The 19952-nt window shown below is 45.0% G+C and overlaps 3 protein-coding genes across 14 annotated transcripts in view; 1 reads left to right on the top strand and 2 right to left on the bottom strand.

The window, feature by feature from the left end:
* The window catches only part of TTLL5 (tubulin tyrosine ligase like 5), a 333039-nt gene extending 330163 nt beyond the window's left edge, over positions 1 to 2876 (bottom strand). For 7 of the 9 annotated variants that reach the window (XM_049898665.1, XM_049898667.1, XM_049898666.1 and 4 more), the window contains exons 1-2: positions 2628 to 2876; positions 1137 to 1305 (exon numbers count right to left, since the gene is read on the bottom strand). In XM_049898665.1, the coding sequence (XP_049754622.1) occupies positions 1137 to 1210 (74 nt within the window). In that variant the 5' untranslated portion in view covers positions 1211 to 1305; positions 2628 to 2876. The other 2 variants (XM_049898663.1, XM_049898662.1) reach the window with 2 other exon arrangements.
* A 200-nt stretch (positions 2877 to 3076) lies between these two features.
* ERG28 (ergosterol biosynthesis 28 homolog) lies at positions 3077 to 13698 on the top strand. Of its 2 annotated transcripts, none has more exons than XM_049898678.1 (5): positions 3077 to 3349; positions 6798 to 6957; positions 9594 to 9684; positions 12687 to 12805; positions 12942 to 13698. In XM_049898678.1, the coding sequence occupies exons 1-5, from the start codon at positions 3203 to 3205 to the stop codon at positions 13019 to 13021; spliced, it is 597 nt and encodes a 198-aa protein (XP_049754635.1). In that variant the 5' UTR covers positions 3077 to 3202; the 3' UTR covers positions 13022 to 13698. The 2 variants fall into 2 exon arrangements, with proteins under 2 accessions (XP_049754635.1, XP_049754636.1); XM_049898679.1 differs by having other exon boundaries at positions 3266 to 3349; positions 6794 to 6957.
* A 2904-nt stretch (positions 13699 to 16602) lies between these two features.
* Positions 16603 to 19952, bottom strand: part of FLVCR2 (FLVCR heme transporter 2) — a 63424-nt gene continuing 60074 nt past the window's right edge. For all 3 annotated transcript variants that reach the window (XM_049898109.1, XM_049898110.1, XM_049898111.1), the window contains one exon: positions 16603 to 18453. In XM_049898109.1, coding sequence (XP_049754066.1) covers positions 18376 to 18453 — 78 coding nt within the window. In that variant the 3' untranslated portion in view covers positions 16603 to 18375. The remainder of the gene's footprint in view (positions 18454 to 19952) is intronic.

Genomic DNA, 19952 nt, shown 5'->3' with positions numbered 1-19952 from the left:
GGCACTTTATAATTTACAAAGTAATTCCACACAAATTACTCCATTTGATCCTAACCACATCCCTGCAAAATAGCCTTACCTCACAGCACATATCCAAGGACACTCAAGAGAATCTTAAAACTAATCTTAATTTTCAGCCAAAATCTCTCTTTATTCTCAGTGACAATAATGTTGAGAGGCAAAATAACAAAGTGCTTCAAAATCAAGAAAACTAGGCCTGAATCTCAATCTATTGCTTAGTTTTTACGTGTCCCTGCGAAGTTTCTTGATATTTGTGAGGCTGAGCTTAATAAAGTGGGAATAATAACTTCTTCAATTAAATTATACAGTATTTAAAGTCCTTACCCTCTATAACAGCTGTACTTATCACTACAATTCATTTTCATTATGAGGATCCAAAAATCAAGGAATTTGACTTTTACCTAAAAGAATTCAGGAAAGCAATGAGATTCAATAAACACAGTACAGGCAACAGGATCATAACAAGCTGCCCCACAGTTGTCCTGGTTCAGTTACCTGACCTTTCTATACTATCATCATTCTATCACTGCAAAGGCTTTTGAAAAAATTGGCATAACCAATGTCACAGAGTTTGGAGACCTACTTTTCTTTAAAATATAAAAATTTCAAAATCTCCTATGTTGGGAGCTTTGATCAAGAGCTCAACAAGAGCTACGACCTGTATTTTACAGCATCTATTTTTAAGGTCCCCAGGTGGCACAAACGGTTTGCACTCAACTGCTAACCTAGAGGTTGGCAGTTCGAATCAGTCCAGCTGTACAACGGAAGAAAAGGCCTGGTGATCTGCTTCCATTAAAATTACAGCCAATAAAACCCTAAGGAGCAGTTCTACTCTGTAACACATGGGGTCACCATTACTCGGAATTGACTTCACAGCAACTAACAACAACATAGCTGATGTTTATTCATGAACCTAGAAACAGAACCTTATCTCAGGTCTGATAGCTGACACAGAACAAGTAAGATCTTGAATTTGATCTCAGATAGAAGCTAAAACTAGAGTCAAACAATACCAAAGGAAGAATATTGGAGAGAAGAGTATTCGAGTAAAAGACAATGCTATTTTCCATACTAAAGGCAAACAGAGGGTCAAAAGCAAGCTTGCTATTACTTACTCTTGGCTTACCACCTCCTCATCCTCCGAGGATGATGCTGTTTCCTCCAGGTCCCGGGCCATCACAACTGGCATTTCCTTTGGGGCTGGTCATGCAGTCAGCAGACGGGGGCCTCAGAGACCTTGCCTTGCAGATTCACTGGATCAAACAATTTGGGTGGCACAGATTCCTGCAAGAAAGTCAATTAACCTAAAACACTGTGCAGTTGTCTATTTATTGAATACTGCTGACTATCTTCCAAGTAACAAAAAAGAATCCATACCTAAATGGTGCTCAACCTTCAGAAGCTTACCTCCTATCACAGTGCCTCCCATATGTCACAAAAAACATGACTTTTGCAACATACTGTCTGTGCTGTATGTATATGAAAAGCTGTTATGAAGTTCCAGCTTCTCATTTTTTTTTTTTTTGTTACATACTAAATCTAATATGCACCAGAAGGACAAACTTGCTTAACTTTTAGGGAAGTTTGAGGTAGGTGGTTAATTGCCTAAAATCTGACCTGGGTTAAAAATAAAAGCAAAAGTTCAAGGTTTAAGATCCTTACAAATATTTCTTTAGACTCTATGACAAGCACACAAGCAAAGTGCCCTCATGTTTCCAGTAAAACAAATTCAGCAACTGAACCAAAAGATTAATATATCCTCCTCAATCAAGAGTCATATAGATAGCTGGGGGGGGGGGGGCGATAAAGTCACTGCCCTTCTATTCTTAAAAATTGTTCTCCCTTACTAAAAATCACAAACTTTAAGCTGAGTCTCAAATAGATATTAACATGAAGATATTCCCAACACCTCTTTTTTAAATTACAATATTTTTCTTTAGGGAAAAAGTATTACATGTTCGTTACGGGGGCGGGGGGAACTGCAGGAGGGAATAAAAACTCCAGATACAGAAAACGAAAATGTTTAAATGACCATAATTCCATTACCCAGAGATAACCACCTGATGTCAACCGTGCCAAACGCTTTTTTTCTCTGCGGTCATATATACCCTAAGATTGTAAATGGGCGGGGGGGTGGTGGAAAAAACCGACCTGTACGAGGGACCCTACAGATCTTTAGCAGAATGGCCATTATCGAACAAACCCAAAGGCATTCTTGGGAAAATTCCCGAGGGGATTTCTCGATCTTTCCCAAAAAGTTGGTTACTTCTTTAAGTTAAACAAAACGTCCAAACGGGAAACGGATGCCAACCTTTCCTCGACTGCAGGACGATCTAAAGAGGATTAAGGACATTCGCCCAAGGAATGTCCGCGCCCTGTAGAGATCAGCCTCTCAGTCTCAAACCGGCTCACCCCAATCCCTGGCAAGTCCGTAGGTGCTCCCCCCAGAAGAGAAGAGGCGACTCTCCCGCAGCAATTCAGCCCGGCGAGCCCGGAAGCCAGCCGCTGCTCCCGGGCTTTTAGAGGGAAGTGCAGCCGACGGCGCCCGCCAAGACCCGGGAGCGCACCTCCCTCGGGGAGGAGAGCGCGCCGGCGCAGGCGTTTACCTGGCTCATCTTCCCATGGCTCGGGGCGGGCAGGCGGGGACAGCGCTCTGCGCCTACCTCCCTCCTCCTTCCCCTGCCCAGCTTCACCGCCGCCGCCGACGGCTGCTTCCCCCGTTACTACAACAACCAACAAGCAACCGCCCGCTTGGAGCCACTGCGCAGGCGCCCGCCACCCGGCGCTGAAGACCCTCCGCTTCGTCGCAGACAAATGTCGTCACCGCCGCTCAGCGCGGGCGCAGAGCCCTGGCGTCAGCGGCGCAGAAGAGGGGCTTGCCTTCTTTTTTTCGTTCTCTTTTACTCCGCCCCTACAGGTTTGGCTCCAAACTCTAAGCCCTTACGCCACTCTCAACAAAAGAATTCACTGAGTGAGCGGCGTTCCCCCAGTGAGGCTTGGACAGTGGCAACCGCCGATTGGCAGTAAAAAAAACGCCACTCTCAACAAAAGAATTCACTGAGTGAGCGGCGTTCCCCCAGTGAGGCTTGGACAGTGGCAACCGCCGATTGGCAGTAAAGGGGGTTAACACCCCCTCTCCTGCTCGGAGCAAAGCTGGCACAGCCAATCAAGGCGAGGACTGATGGAAAAGACCCAATCCTGGAGCCGGGCTGAGGGTGGGGGCGGGGACAAATGGCCCAGGTGGACTCCGGGCTGGAGCTGTCTTGGAGGAGCTTTTTTGCTGCTGCTACTGCTGCTGTTGTTGCTGCGCTGGGAGTCCGGTCGTCAGGTAATGAGATTATGGATGAGAGGGAGGATAAGGATGTAGGCATCTGTGTGGCATCTGTTTGAAAGGATCCCGAGAGTCTGGAAAAATGGGGGTGGGGTGAAAGGAAGATACCTGGGAGGCAGCCTTTTGGGGGGAAGAGAGCTCGAGAGACGAAGAGAAGGGGAAGCTATTAGGATGGAAAAGACTTCGTAGGTTCGGAGAACGAATGAATGGGTATACGAATAAGCGGCCACCACGAGCGAGGAACCTTCACTTTTTCATGTAATTCTCATAATAACCTTTGAGGTAGATATTTGTCTCTCCATTTAGCAGGTGAGGAAACTGAGGCTGAAAAGTGCAAATGACTTGCCCAGGGTCATACAACTACTAAAGGGTAGGACCAGGATAGGAACTCCTCCCTCCAGAGTCTAAGTTTTAACACAATACCTTTACTAGGGTGGAGCAGAATTTGGGAATAGATGTTAGATAGTCTGGGAGGCCCTAAAGCTTTAGGGCTATGGGCTTGAGGGGTTGATAGATCAGTTCAGAAGCGTGCCCAGGTTCTGCCCTCATCAGCTGTCTGTCCAGATTTCTGAGAGCTTCTGTGAAGTGGAAGGCATTTGCTCTCCTGAAAAGGGAGGCCTTCCGTGCAGCTTTACTGATCCTGGGAGGAGAGAACCTGAGTCTCCTGAGGGAGAGTGGGAAAATAAGGAGGATGGGGGGATCTTGGCCCGGGCTGTAACTGCCTGTAATGTGCCGTTGAGCCCTCTAAGTTGAGTCCTCTAAAGCTCTTTTTTTTTTTTTTTTTTTGGTCCCTCACACTGCCTTGGCCCGCTGCTAACTTTAATATCTGTCTCAATTGGGTTGTATAAGACCATGCTGAGTGACAAAGGAAGGCTAATAGTTTATTACCACTTCAGGCCCAAGAAGTTAACCTGTTGACAGATAAGCTTTGGGTCAAAAAACATGCAAATGGGAAGAGACAGTTTCATTATTAGATTCTTCATTCTTATGGGTTTGATTTAAATTAACGTAATTGTAATCACTACTCAGCAAGAATTGATAGAAGCTTTAAAAAAAAAAAAGAAGTATATAACCTCATTGTACTTTCTCTACAAGATGTAGAAAGATATGGATATGGTATGCTTGTCTTCCTCAAAAATGGGAACTTGATCAAAATATCCTCCAACAGTGAGACAGTATTGTGAAGTTGTTATTGTTAGGTGCCGTCAAGTTGATTCCGACTCATGGTGACCTTGTGTACAACAGAATGAAACGCTGCCTATTCCGGTGCCATCCTCACAATCCTTACTGTGCTTGAGCCCATCATTGCAGCCACTGTGTCAGTCCATTGTTTTGAGGGCCTCTTTCTTTTTCGCTGGCCCCCTACTTTACCAAGCATGATGTCCTTCTCCAGGGACTCATCCCTCCTGGTGACATGTCCAAAAAACATGAGACAAACTCTCACTGTCCTCACTTATAAGGAGTATGCTGGCTGTACTTCTTCCAAGACTTATTTGTTCGTTCTTTTGGCAGTCTGTAGTATATTCAGTGTTCTTCGCCAACACCATAATTCAGAGGCAACAGTTCTTCGGCCTTCCTTATTCATTGTCCAGCTTTCACATGCATATGAGACGATTGAAAATACCATGGCTTGAGTAGATACACCTTAGTCTTCAAGGTGATATCTTTGCTTTGCAACACTTTAAAGAGGTCTTTTGCAGCACATTTGCCTAATGCAATGCGTACGTGGTTTGATTTCTTGACTGCCGCTTCCATGGGTGTTGATTGTGGATCCAAATAAAATGAAATCTTTGACAACTTAAATTTTTTCTCTGTTTATCATGATGTTGCTTATTGGTCCAGTTGTGAGGATTTTTGTTTTCCTTATGTTGAGGTGTAATCCATACTGAAGGCCGTAGTCTTTGATCTTCATCAGTAAATGCTTCAACTCCTCTTCACTTTCAGCAAGCTAGGTTGTTTTATCTGCATATCGCAGGTTGTTAATGAATCTTCCTCCGATCTTAATGCCACATTCTTCTTCATATAGTCCAGCTTCTCAGATTATTTGCTCAGCATACAGATTGAATTAAGTATGGGGAAAAAAATACAACACTGACAGACACCTTTCCTGATTTTAAACCACTCAGTAACCCCTTGTTCTGTTCGAATGACTGCCCCTTGGTCTATGTACAGGTTTGTCATGAGCACAATCAAGTATTCTGGAATTGCAAAGTAGAGCCTGACAAACCATAGTTTGTATCCCAACTCTGTCATATATTTGCTGTGCGACCTCAGGCAAATCACTTCTCTGTGTCAGTCCTCATCTGTAAAATGGAAATATTAATAATGCCTACCAACCTTGTTGTAAGGATTAAATGAAATAGATGTTAGGTGCTTGGCACAGTGCATGGCACCTAGCAAGTGGCCAGTAACGGTGAGCCATTATAATTTCTCTTGCAACCTGACATCAAGGTTGCTGTTGCCGTCTCCATAAAAATTTCTCCCTAGTTCTCAAGTTGCAGCACTTTATTTACTTTTGCCTTTTAGACTGTTCTAGTTTATGGAACACGGTGTACCTGGGAATCAGAGTGGAGAAAAACCTCAGGATGCAAATATTGACCTCACACCATAGGTTCCATTCAAATATTGTGTAGGCTTGGGAGGATGTGTCATCGATAGCCAGGCAGATATCTGTTAGTAGGTTTATGATCACCTTTGAGCTACATACATTACAAAGGAATGACGTGAAAAAACAAGCCAGAAGCAAATCTGTGGGGGACTGATTCCAGCCAAGAGAATGGGGCACTATTTTGGAAAAAGCGCTTAGACAGAGATAAGTACTGTACCGTTTATTGCCAGTTAGACTGTTCATTCATCACTATTTGTATGACTAAATACTGAGACCAATTTCTGTAGTAAGCCTTACACAGAAATCCACCTTATTACCTTATAAGGACACTTATTCACCTGCTTTTCTTCTCTCCCTTTCTTCTCTCCCTTTTTTTCTCTTGAGCTTGTCATTTCCACCCACTATATAATTTAGCCCTTATCAGTCTGGGGGAAACCCTGGTGGCATAGTGGTTAAGTGCTACGGCTGCTAACCAAAAGGTCAGCAGTTCAAATCCGCCAAGTGCTCCTTGGAAACTCTATAGGGCAGTTCTACTCTGTCCTATAGGGTTGCCATGAGTCGGGTTTGATTTGGTTTTTATCACTGTGGGTAAAGGTCAACACACTTTGGTTTAGGTGAATATTCCAAGGCAGCCTTCTGGCCCTCTGAAGAAAGAGTTGCTGGGTTTAGAAATGGGGTGGATGAGCCTAAGGGACTTGGAGAGGGTTAAGTGATTGATCAGTTGCTTAGTACAGCCCTCGCAAGTGGGGCACAGGTTAATCACGGAGCTGAGAGAGCTTATGCTTGAAGTAGACTGACCCTCTTGTCTCAAGTCCTGTGCCTTTGTTTCCAAGGCAGAAAGCCCTCTCAGAGTTGAAGAGAGTCATGAGCCGTTTCCTGAATGTGTTACGAAGCTGGCTGGTTATGGTGGCCATCATAGCCATGGGGAACACACTGCAGAGCTTCCGAGACCACACCTTTCTCTATGAAAAGCTCTACACTGGCAAGCCAGACCTCGGTAAGACGTCAAAGAACTGTGTCCTTTTGTGAGAGTAGCCAAACCAGGCTATACATCGCAATAACCTAGGAAACGTAAACAAACAAGAAGCACAGGTGTCATTTCCCCCTCCAGACTGAACCTTCACCCCGAGTGGGGCCAAAGAATCTATTTTTTTAAAACTTCCCAGGCAATTTTGATGCTGCCTAATCTAGCCTTTGGGAACCACTGGAGTAATAGACTTTGTGGATAGCACTTGACCCTTTTTCCCCCAAGCTGCTCTGATACCTTTTCATTCAGTTTACACCACCCTGGGCAATTTGTCTGTACCAAAAGTATTATAAGAGCAAGTAAGGAAATACAGTCACTTGGTGAAATTGTACCTCACTAAACCAAAATACCAAACCAAACCCACTGGCGTCAAGTTGATTCTGACTCCTAGCAAACTCATAGAACAGAGCAGAACTGCCCCATAGAGTTTCCAAGGAGCGGCTGGTGGGTTTGAACTGCTGACCTTTTGGTTAGCAGCCAGGCTCTTAACCACTGCACCCTTAGGGCCCTGATACCTCACTAGAAAGCCATAAAGAAGCTTTTCATATAATCTTTTCAGATAGCCCTCTTCAGAAATCAGGTTGTGGCATACATGGTTTATATTCCATGTTACAGATGAATAGCTACCGAGGTACCCCAAACTGTGACATAGTCCCTGAGAAGATATCCCAAATCCCTGCCTCTAAGTTGATCCACCAAAATGAAGCTTCAGGAGAAGATCCATAGTGGGCTTTGCCGGCTCCTTAGTCTCTCTGCTGAGAGTGTTTTCAGATTTCAGCTTGAGCTGATGTGTGGGGTTATTGGACCTGCAGCATAGCTTTCCAGCAGCTAACAATTCTGTGTCACGTATATAGCTAACCTAGATTCAGGCTCTGACCTGGCCCATTTTTCTGCAACATCTGGGTGTAAAATGAAACTAAACAGGCTATGGCTCATTTTGAACAAAGCTCAAATACACTAGGGTACAGCACCTGGAAAAGTGAGCAGGACAATTCCCTTTTCTCATCCTCAAATGCTGCCCTAAGATCCTTCAGGAGCCCTGTACAGATTCACAGAATGTTAGAGGCACTTTGGTCTAGCCTTGGATTTTAAAAGTTGAGACAGAAAGCCCAGAGGTGCCGTGACTTGCCGAGGGGCGCAGAGCTGAGCAGGCGTGCGTGCCCATCCCAGGCGTGGGTACGCCCTTCCCCCTCGTGCTCCAGAGGCTGTCGTACTCTGCTAATCATAGCCGTACTCTGGAGCATCTAGAATTTCAGTCTGATTGTAGTTAGTTGCCATCGAGTGGATTCCAATTCCCGACGACCCCGTATCTGCAGAGTAGAAGTGCTCCATAGTGTTTTCAAGGCTGTGACCTTTTGGAAGCAGATGGCCAGGCCTGTCTTCCAGGGCACCTCTGGGTGGGAACCTGGTCAGGGTTGGTAAAATATACCTCTTCAGTATCTCACTAACTAGGGAAATGTCCTGTCTTTTCATTAGAAAAGATAAATTGGTTTATAAAGCGTATGGCCCTCAAGGGATAACAGCTAGAAGCTTGCTTGGCATATAGAATTTTTCTTACCTTACTATCACCTAAAGGTCTCCAGGGTTGTGTATTTGGCATAGCTGTTTGGTTTTCCAAAGGCTGGCAGGTCCCGAAAGTCCAAGTAAACAATAATAGACTTTTCAGTTGTCAGTCTTGTCCCTGGAAGTTTCTCTTGCATGGGAGACCAGCAAAGGGAGGTATCTTTGCTTTTACTATTTTGGCATTCCTGAGCTGCTGGACACCTGAGATCATGGCTATACGATTAAATCATCCAGGCAGGGGAGTTCCAGAAAATATTTGTGCCTAATTTTTTTTTTTTTTTAGAGTCTACCTCAAAAGGGTATGATTTAATTGGTCTGATATGCAGGTCTTGGTAAATTTATGAAATTCCTTTGGTTTGATTCTAATAAATGACCAGGGTTAAGAACCACTGTTGTGGCAGAATATGACCCATACTTTCAGGATGAGATATTTAATACAGCAGTGTCAGAACCAGCCCACCAAGAGCAGCTGTCCCAGGCAGACACCAGAAAACCAGTGCTTTGTTCCACTGCTGTGTGTACAGGAAACCATTCTGGTATGGGCTTTGTTCAAATAATGTAGATCTGGATTCAGAAGACTTAGATCTCTTAAAGGCCAGATGTGGACATCTAGATTGGCCCCAGTGTCTCTGAGTTCTCTCCTGGATCAACCTTGAAAGTCTGCTGGCCTCCTAGGCATTTTCTATTGGGAGACTGACCTCTGTCATGAAGCAGACTGTCTGGGCTACACCAAAACCAGACTGGCTTCCAACAGCAGAGGGGAAAAACTACTAAATCCAGGACTCTTTGTCTAAGTGGGCTGTTTGTTGGGTTTCTACTTTTAGAACTCTTTCCCTAACTGCAGACATTTCAAGAGGAGCTGAGCAAATCTTATTCTGGCATTCTTTCCATTTCTTCTAGTTCCCATGTGTAGGATCAGAGCCTCCCAGCCACAGGTGTTCAGGCTCAGCTCCCCACCTGCCATGACCACGAATGAAGTAGGAAGAGCCTGGAGGGAACCCCGACGCTCCCCTTCTCATCACTTGCTTTTTTCTGCTACACAGTGAATGGCCTCCAAGCCCGGACCTTTGGGATCTGGACACTGCTGTCATCAGTGATCCGCTGCCTCTGTGCCATCGACATCCACAACAAGACGTATGTAAGGGAAGGAAGAGCTTTAGCATCCTCTTGTTGGAAAGTAGGCCCCGGGCATACCCACTGCCCCCTCCCCTTGGTGATCCATTAATCATTTTGAATATTAGCCTAGAGTGTGGATAATAGAAGGTACATAGGTTCCATTTCTTCCAGGCCTAGAAGACAGAATAGGCCTAACAGATCTACTTTAAAGTCTGAAGCATCTTTGAAACTTACATAGCGAACCGGCAATGTCATTATCCAGTGGCCTGACCATACCCCACTACCCGTTTACTAAAGAATCAGCCTTTATTCTACTAAAGAAGTAAAGCAGTATGATCTTTTTAGAGCAGCCACCCATGCATCTTTTTTTCTTACATTCCTCCTCAGGAAGCAGGAATGAAGAGAAATGATGATCCGTGAAAAAGGGGGACGCACGAGTAAAGTCTTGTATCCTCATGCAGAGTCAGTATTTGAGGATGAAAGAGAACCCAGGGCTCCTGTATTCTACCCTCTCCAGGGTACTCAGACTAGTGTGGAACAATCACAGGCAGTCATAGGCTCTGGCCTAGATAATTGTCTAGATACTGGCTCTGGCCACTGGAGGGGGCTCGTGCTTTCTTCACAACAGTGATCACCATAATTAAAGTTGAAACATTTGCTCAGGTCAGTGGGTGAAGCTATCGAAATGCCAGCTTCACACTAAAATGCGTATATTTTATCCAAGCTCTCGGCATCTGGGGAGGGGATGGCGTAATATTTATGGAGCTCCTCTTAATACCAGGAGTTTCACCTACATGACCTTGATTAAGCCTCCGCATAGCAGCCCTGGGAGGTAGCATTATCTTTGCTCATTTTGCAGATCTGAAAACTGGAGCCCCAGCTAATTTAAACTGAGGAAGACTGACTCAAGTGGGATTTGAGGCAGGACCATTGGTCCTGCAATCTCTCCAACTTTATTTTAAAGTGTTTTTTTCTTTGAACTTGAAACAGTTTACTTGTCCTAGATTGACATGTATTTTTGGAAGCAGTGTGGTGTCATGGAAATAGCCTGGGAACAAGAATGAAAACAAGAAAATGGGTTCTAGTCTCAGTTCTATCGGTAACTAGTTGTGTGGCACCAACTTTGTTATTTGCCTTCTCTACACCTATCATTTCTTCATCTCTAAAATGAGACTAGTATTTCTGTTCTAGCTCTCAGGGTTACTGGGAGGGAGGGGGGACTGAATGGTCATTTTAAAGAGCTTTGCTGTGATGAAGAATTGCTGATACATGTGAGGGGTGTATCTTTTGTTGTTTTGCTTTTTTAGAGTAAGCAAAGACAACTGAGATGTATCTGTACCCCTATTACCCATTCACTTTTCCCCTCTCCCAAGACAGCTGACTTCCGTGTTTCTAGCTCTCTTCTACCCTAGGACTTTGATCTGTGTACTTCTGATGTGCACTCTGATCCTACTCCCTCCCTAACTGGAAGCTCAAAATCAACACCCATGCGTACAGATTTACCAAGCGTATGAAAACGTGCGCCCAGCCCCTGGTCATCAAGTCAGTTCCGACTCATAGCTGCCCTATGGGACACTAGAACTGCCCCATAGGGTTTACTAGGCTGTGATCTTTACAGAAGCAGACTGCCACACCTTTCTCCCATAAGCAACTGGTGGGTTTGAACTGTCGACCTTTCAGTTAGCAGCCAAATGCCTAAACAACCGTGCCACCAGGGCTCCTTGAAAACATGCACAGGAATGACAAAAATCAAATTTAAGATATTGGTTACATCTAAGGAGGAGGGGTAAGGAATTGGATCAGGGTAGGATACAAAGGATGCTGTAACTGTTCTCTGTATTTTATTAGAAAAAAGTATCTGAAACAAATATGGCCAAAATGTTGAGATGTGATAGAGCTGGGTATTGACTTCATGGAGGTTCATTGTATTATTCTATTGTCTGAATTTTTGTATATTTGAAATGTTTCATAATTTAAATTTTAAAAAAATTCATAGTTAACAAAAAAGATATCAGCAATCTGTCAAAGCTGAGGAACAAGTTTTCTTCCCATGAGGTTGTCTCCATGTCCTCCATCTGACCACCTTCCCAGACTAAGTCACAATATAACCAGCCGGTATTGTTGCAAGAGCATCTTAAAGCCCCAGAAGGTCCTTGCTGCGCCTTCCCTGTTCAGTCCCTTTCTTCTGTGACATCCATCATACGACCACTGACAAGCCCACAGCCAAGCACCTGCCAGGTGGGCTTTGGCTGCAGAGTCAGCCAGTTTGGAAAAGAAGCAAATGTAAGCGTGATTAATCCAAAATTGTCCACTGTATCTGAGATTGCCATAATTCAAACTCTGCTATGCTGTAACTGGGCTCTCCACCTTGCTAAGACTTGGAGATCTACCCTGGACACCTGGGTCACCCTCTCGGTTTAGCAGACTGACACCCTCAGTTTTGCCCTGTTGTTGTTAGTTGCCAAATGAATCGATTCCAATTCATGGTGACCCCACGTTTGCAGAATAGAACTGCACCACAGAGTTTTCAAGCTGTGACCTTTCGGAAGCAGATTGCCAGACCTGTCTTCTGAGGTGCCTCTGGGTGGGCTGGAACTGCCAACTGCTAGTCAAGTGTTTAACTGTTCCCCACCCAGGAACTCCTCAGTCTTGCCCTAAACCCAAACCAAACCAAACCCAGTGCCGTCGAGTCTATTCCGACTCATAGCAATCCTATGGGACAGAGTAGAACTGCCCCATAGAGTTTCCGAGGAGCGCCTGGCAGATTTGAACTGCAGACCCTTTGGTTAGCAGCCATAGCACTTAACCACTACGCCACCAGGGTTTCCAGGCTTGCCCTAGATGGGAATAAATTGATATGATCAAATAATCAGGTCTTTCTCAGGAACAAGTCTCCTTTTTCTTTAGCCATAGTCACTTCCTGGGCCTTATTTGTATGTATCAAATCTGATGGATACTTTTCCTGTTCTGGGCCGCACAAGGCGGAACTTCAGTTCCCATTTTTGTCTGCTCCCTTGCAGGCTCTACCACATCACACTCTGGACCTTCCTTCTTGCCCTGGGGCATTTCCTCTCTGAGTTGTTTGTATACGGAACAGCTGCTCCCACGATCGGTGTCCTGGCTCCCCTGATGGTGGCAAGTAAGCACATGCACCCTCCCCCCCCCCACCCCCCCACAGGAGCTTCCAGCACAAGGGCTGGTATGGGAGAGTGGCCATGCCAGAAGCAGAAGGTGCTGTGTTGACGTCGTCCACTAACCTTTTCACTGTATTTAAGGTTTCTCTATCTTGGTGATGCTGGTTGGGCTCCGGTACCTGGAAGTAGAACCAGTATCAAGACAGAAGAAGAGAAATTGAGGCCAACAGTACTGCCACCGAGACTTCGTCTTCCACGTTTTACTTTCTTCCTTTATTTTCTCTGCTCTTGAATTGCTTCTTTTCTGATCCATCATTAGCCCTTTTATCCACTTCTAGCCTTTTACTTTTTTTTTTTACATTTAAAAAAATTATTAAATATAACATACACACAAAAAAGGTACGATATTTATGTACAATTAAAAAAATTTTTTTTTAAGTGGACCCTGTAACTCCAGGTCAGGAAATTGCCAGCACCTCAGAAGCCCATTGTGTGACCTTCCCCCACCCTTACACTTGCAACCTCTTCTAGGCCCCGTTTCCAGCCTTCTGCTTCTTCCCTTTTATTTTTGCCCCTTGATTTGCTTGTGTGGTGGGAACATGTGAACTGGGAAACCTAAAGCTGCTGCCCCTCCCAGAGCAGCTGCCTCTGAGGGCTGTTCAAGGGGTCGCCCACCCAGAGTAGCCTCCTCTCTGCTGCTGGACCCAAGGCTCTGCACCATCTGAGGAACAGGCAGCCCTTCCAAGAAGGGCTCCCCTGGGAGTGAGCAGACCCACGGCTCTCCTTATCTACAGGTGGATCAGGGTCAGAAGACTGTTTTTAGACCTTCTAGCCAGCTGTATTTGTGTAACAGATTTTGTAATAAATAGAAAAACCCTCTGATGAGTGCTTGTATTTTGACCTCCCCTAAGAAAAGAGCACCCCTGCTGCTTCTGAGCCCTAGGAGAATCTCAGCTTTCAGCTGATCAAGTGCACCATCGTGAGTACAACAGCTCGAGACCCAGGCAGATCTGGCTGCCTCCAGCTCCTTATTGTCACTTGCTCATTTCTCTTGTATTCTCAAAAGTCCTATCTTCCTCCTCTCTGCCCGCCTTCAAGATGCTGAGTTCACAACTGAACAGCCAGGGCCTTTTCATTTTCTTCTTGGGAAGAAACAGATTCTTATGAAAGCAGAGGCAGAGCGCAGAACCAGGCAGGATAGAAGAACAGCTGTACATCCAGGAAAAGGCGATAACTAAGCCCCGAGGATAATGCAGAGCCAGCGGGTTGCCCTGCAAGCTCTACCCCGAGGGCCTCCACATTGGCTGAGTCCTCACACACAGCCTTCAGGCTCAAGGGCTTATTTGTCATTGCTGCAAATATTTACTGCACGTTCACTGTGTGCCGGGCACTTGGGATAGAGAAGTGAATGACACAAGCAACGTCACTGCTCCTGTGGACCTTAGAGTCAAGGAAACAGACAACCAACAAGTCACCACATGACAGAAAAACTTCCGATAGTGATAAGAACCCTAAAGAAAAGGTATTATGACCAAGATAGGGGTAGGTAATTTAGAGTGGGTCATCGGAAAGGCCTCACTGAGGAGGTGAGTGTGAGCTGAGACCTGAATGCCCAGAAAGGGTCAGCTATTGTAAGATAAGAGGCATGCACTTCAGGCAGAGGGAGCAGCAACTGAAGGTAGAAAGAATCTTGTTCAAAGAACAAATATAAGAGCAGTGTAACTACACAATGTGGTGCAGAGTTAGAAAATGAAAGGTAGGAGATAAGGTCAGAAAGGGAGGCTGGGGCCATGTAAGGCCATGGTAGGAAGCTTGGAGTTTATACTTAAATGCATTGGGAATTCTGCATCAGTTAAAGCTCTTCAAGTGAAAGGAACAAAATATACCTTAAGCTAGCTTGAGCAATAATGATAACATTGGCTCACATAACTGTAAAGTTAAAAGGATGGTAGGATTTAGGAATGGTTTGATCAGCACTCCAGCTCTAATTCTCTGCCAGTTCTTTTGCCTCTGTCCTCTATGTTGGCTTCATCCTCAGACTGGCTTCCCTCATGGTGCTAAAAGTGGTTGCAGCAATTCCAGGCCTCACAGCCCCATAACGCTAGATCTGGAAAATAAGTTCAGTGGTAGGAACTGTCTTTCCAACTATTGTTAAGGAGACAAGAATAGCAGTGACCTATGGAGAGCCAACATTTCAGCGCAGGTCCACCTTAGCCCACATAAGAAGAAATGTGATTGCAGATAAGGCAAAATCCCAAAGGCTATTCTTTGGTAGGTAAAGTATGTAGCAGACACTTGAAGTATTAGTTGTGTTCATAGCTCAGGCTTGGCTCCCTTCCCAGATGGTTTGAAGTAGAAGCATAATGTTGTCTCTGTCTTCTCTCCAGCTAAGAATTGCTAACAAATGTGGTGCCAGTATGCTACAGGCATGGTGCATCTCTTTCAGGAGGAAATGTATAGAAAGCTGATAGTAGCAACACAACCAAGTAACAGCTATAAGGCTAACATGATTGGGAAGGGAGGAGGGCAGTAACTAGGACAGTCTAGAAGAAAAACAGTAAAAGAAAACTGCAGATGCCAGGCTCAAGCTGTGGGACTTTGACCAGACCAAGCCAGTGTGTGGCTGGTGTGATTACAGAACAAACACTTCAGCCCACCTGTGAGGCAGAGCCGGAAACAACAGTGGGCTCTCGTTGGCAGCCACGTGCTGGTGAACCATCGATGTGTGTACACAGTATAGAAAGAGGTCAGGGCCACACATTGGGCGTGGAGTTGCAGTTCCCCGTGTAGGCAGAATAACTTTCACAACCTCATCTTTAAAAAAAAATCACCCACCAGGGGACCATGGTCTCAGGGAACATCTAGCTCAATTAGCATAACGTAGTTGATGAAGAAAATGCTTTACATTTTACCTTGATGAATAGTGTCTGGGTCTTAAAAGCTTGTGAGCAGCCATCTAAGATACTCCACTGGTCTCACCCCATCTGGGGCAAGGAAGACAGAAGAAAACCAAAGACACAAGGGAAAGATTACTCCAAAGGACTAATGGACCAAACTACCACACCTTCCTCCAGACAGAGTCCAACACAACTAGGTGGTGCCTGCCTACCACCACTGACTGCTCTGACAGGGATCACAAGACAGAATCACAGACAGAGCTGGAGAAAAATGTAGAACAAAATTCTAACTCACAAAAAAAAGACAACTTACTGATGTAACACATTGGAGAAACCCCAAGAGTACGTCCCCCAGATACCCTTACAGCTCAGTAACGAAGTCACTCCTGAGTCATTCTTCAGCCCAAGATTAGACAGGCCCATAAAACAAAATGACTCTAAATGAGCACATCAGCCCAGGGGCAAGGACGAAAAGGCAGAAGGACAGGAAAGCTGCTATTGGAGGACCCAAGGTCAAGAAGGGGGGAGTGTTGACGTTGTAGGGTTGGCAACCAGTGGCAAAAAACTACATGCATTAATTGTTTAATGAGAACTAGTTCTGTAAATGTTCATCTAAAGTACAATAAAAAACAAAATCACCCACCAGGACAGTAACATCTATGTAAACAGAGAAGCCTCTTCTATGAAGAGCCATGGGAGCTCCTCTTCTAGCCCTGGCCCTCCCAGCCCTCCCTCCAACCCTTTCCCACACCTTAGTCCTGGGAAATGTGTGATAATCTCATGGGGACTACCAAAAGCCATCTCTGACCCAACAGTGACAAGACAGACCACTTCAAGAATCTTTTATTGCCTTAAAATCTCTGACATTACAAATAGAAAATACAAATTACAACTTTAAAACAAAGTGGATTTGGTAAATATTTTATTAATAAGGGTTTGAAAAGTAAACACCATTCTCTTTATCAAAAAGTAAGTCACACCTCTCCACCTTTCTTCTACCCTTAACTCATTCCCCTCACCAAGAGTGTGAACTTTTATTACATACACAGAGTGTGCTCCCGATTCATTGCTCATGTCTACATACGTACACACAAATCTGGCTCTCCTCAGCGTCATTGGTCCAAGCACCCGAGCCCTGCAGCCAATGCACGATGTCCTGAGGGGCTGAGGCTGGGGCAGTGGCTGCAGCAAGAAGGCATAGTGGTCATGCTGGCAGCTGCTCAAGGCACTCACCCACCCTGTTACTCTCAGGAGAAATTACCAAAGCCTATGAGTAGAGCCAGACAGCCTGCAAGGCAGGAAAAGAGGTTAGCTTGAGTTGGTTTAAAGGGAATCCCTTTAAATTTAAAACATTTGATGAAGAATATTGGTAGGAGAGGGTTGGGTGTGCAAATACTGCCCCCATCCAGAGGTGGGATATACTTAATTCAAGCAGGCTCACAATTCCCATGTTAAGGGTCACCTTTTCTACTCTTTTTTCCTCTCATCTCTCAGAAGCAGCTTTGGATTTCTCAGGGTGGAATAAACCAAGATGAATCAATCAGTAAAGGTTAGAGTAAATTGGCTGGGGTTTTTCTCACTTAGGCTGAGGACCAAGTCTCCCAACTCGTTGGTCCAAATGAAAGCATCGGGGGTAACTCTATGACACGCACAGACGTCCCTGGCCAAGACTACTTTGTGAAGAAGAATCTCCCCATTCCCAAATCAAGCCACCAAAGTTCCCAGATAATGGGATTCCACAAACACACTCAGACGGTAGCCTCAGAACCATCACACACCTAGGCACTTGTCAGTTGTCAATGGAGTCAATTCCAAGTCATGGCAACCCTATGTGTGCAGAGTAAAACTGCTCCTTAGGGTTTTCAAGGCTGTGTGTGACCTTTCAGAAGCAGATTGCCAAGCCTGTCTTCTGAGGTGCCTCCGGGTGGGTTTGAATTGTTTGCCAACCTTTTGGCTAGTAGTTGAGTGCTTAACCATTTCCGCCACTTAGGAGCTCCCCTAGGCACTTAAAAAAAACAAATTCATTTCTTCTTTAAGGCCATATCAAAGTTTTGTCAAGTTTATTGATGTTTGGTTTGATCAGCTCTTAGGAAAGAGGGTTTAGAGACAGACCCCAATATTAGGCCAAGAGAATCTAGGCCGAAGAGTTCCAAAGGAGTTGGTCTCAGGGTGCTTTCCCTCCCACAGAACTTTAGCAGTCTAATGACCCAGGAATGACTGTCAGCCACAGCAGCTGTCAGTCCTTAGAACTGGGCTTCCTGTGAGGGTCTTAAGACACTAGAAAAAGTTATATCCTGAATAAGCTTTCTTCCTGTGATAATTTTTCAGGCTTTTTCCATGACGGATGGAGCTGAAGAGGGAAGGCAAGGGACCAAGTCAGGATTTTGACTCCAATATTCACCACCAGCCTTTCTCAACATCAGTTCCCATAACTTAAAAGGGGGAGGGTGCGGGGACTGAATCTGCATTTGATGAAAGGGTACAGTTTTCCCAAACTAAACCATCCAAGCTCTTGAGGGGTTCCAGGAGGCACAGGCACCACTGTCCAAGCCACAAATATCCCAGCTGGTTCCCTCCAAAAGCTCCAAGTGAAGACCTTTGTACTGAAGTAAAAGCTGTGCTGAATAGCGAGGTTGTGGTGTTCTCGGTGTTCCCTGAATTGCCACCACCATGTTCTCTCAGAGATGCTCCTCAGATACAGTGACTGGCGTTTTGCTGGTGTTGCTCTCCTCCTCCTCCTCCTCCTCCTGGGGTTTCTACAAGGAAAGACAAGCAGGCACCCCTTAGAGTCAAGAGGCACGGGACTCCATCCTGGCTGGAGTAACTGGCCCTCAGTGTCTCTCAACAGTAGGAAATATAAGAGCCAGAGGCCACTCAGTATTCTCAAGAAGGAATGAAGAACACGAAAGGAAGCAGCTGGCCCCTTGCTATAAATGCATTCCCCAAATACTCTACATACACAACATATACAACATTACAATGTCATTAATAAAAAAACAATAAAAGTCCAGCTTTCTGTGATGCCACTGTCACCACAAAACATCCCAGTCAGAACCACTGCTGCAGGCTCACTCTCAGGACTGAAACAACAAAGCCCATTCTCGCTCCCCATTCTGACAGCCTAGAACTGGCCTGGGCTAATCCAATAGCTGCCCAAAGTGCTAAATTGGCGCCTCCCTCGGAATTCCTCCATTTGGAGGTAGCCCCCAGGATGGGAAATATAATGTGCATAGATGCAACAAAGAGAACTTTTTTTAAGGAGGGTGCATAATTGCATGTTAAGGATTGAATTGTGTCCCCCAAAAACATGTGTTGTAGATCCTAACCTCTAACCCTGCAGTTATAATCCCATTTGGGAATGGATTGTCTTTGTTATGTTAATAAGACAGCATTAGTGTAGGGTGTATCTTAAGACAATCTCTTCTGAGATATAAAAGAGATTGAACAAGAGAGCAAAAGAGGCAGAGAGATGTGAAGCCACATGAAGATTGCCCAGGAACAGAAGCTCAAACAAATAAAGACCTTCCTCCAGAGCCGACATAGAGAAAGCCTTCTGTAAACCGAAAAAAAACCAAACCCACAGCTGTCAAGTCTATCCCGACTCATAGCGACCCTATAGGACAGAGTAGAACTGCCCCATAGAGTTTCCAAGGAGCACCTGGTGGATTCAAACTGCCAATGTTTTGGTTAGCAGCTGTAGCTCTTAATCACTACACCACCAGGGTTTCCTCCCCTAGAGCCAACACATGAATTCAGACTTCTAGCCTCCTACACTGTGAGAAAATAAATTTCTGTTTGTTAAAACCACCCACTTGTGGTATTTTTGGGATAACAGCACTAGATAAGGAATGTATTGCTTGGTACTGAGAGTAGGGTGCTGCTCTAACAGACACCTACACTGTGGAGGCACTTTTGGAACTGGGCAATGGGTAGAGGCTGGAAGAGTTTTAAGGTGTCGCTATGAGTCAGAATTGACTCGATGGCAGTGGGTTGTTTTTTGTTTTCTTTTAACAGTAAAAGCCTAGATTGACTTGAACAGACTGTTGGTAAAATTATGGATGTCAAAGGCAATCCTAATGAAGGCTCAGAAAGAAGTAAGAAGAGCTATAGAGAAAGTCTCTATCATCACAGAGAATATATACGGTGACAGCAACAGAATGGTGCCAGCAGACATTCAATGTGCTTCTAGTGAGGCTTTAAAAGAAAATGGTGAACATGTGATTGGACAGTGGCGGAAGGGCAAGGCTTTTTAGGC

The sequence above is a fragment of the Elephas maximus genome, chromosome 10, assembly GCF_024166365.1.
Source record: "Elephas maximus indicus isolate mEleMax1 chromosome 10, mEleMax1 primary haplotype, whole genome shotgun sequence".
Taxonomy (NCBI): domain Eukaryota; kingdom Metazoa; phylum Chordata; class Mammalia; order Proboscidea; family Elephantidae; genus Elephas; species Elephas maximus.
The sequence above is the reverse complement of the archived record's forward strand: the minus strand, read 5'-3'. Positions and strand labels throughout refer to the sequence as shown.

Excerpts from the sequence above, each read along its gene's own strand:
- ERG28 (XM_049898678.1), top strand. The coding sequence starts at position 3,203 with ATGGAAAAGACCCAATCCTGGAGCCGGGCTGAGGGTGGGGGCGGGGAC. Across the intron at positions 3,350-6,797 it reads GCTGGGAGTCCGGTCGTCAG|AAAGCCCTCTCAGAGTTGAA; the intron begins GTAATGAGATTA and ends TTTCCAAGGCAG. Across the intron at positions 9,685-12,686 it reads ATCGACATCCACAACAAGAC|GCTCTACCACATCACACTCT; the intron begins GTATGTAAGGGA and ends GCTCCCTTGCAG.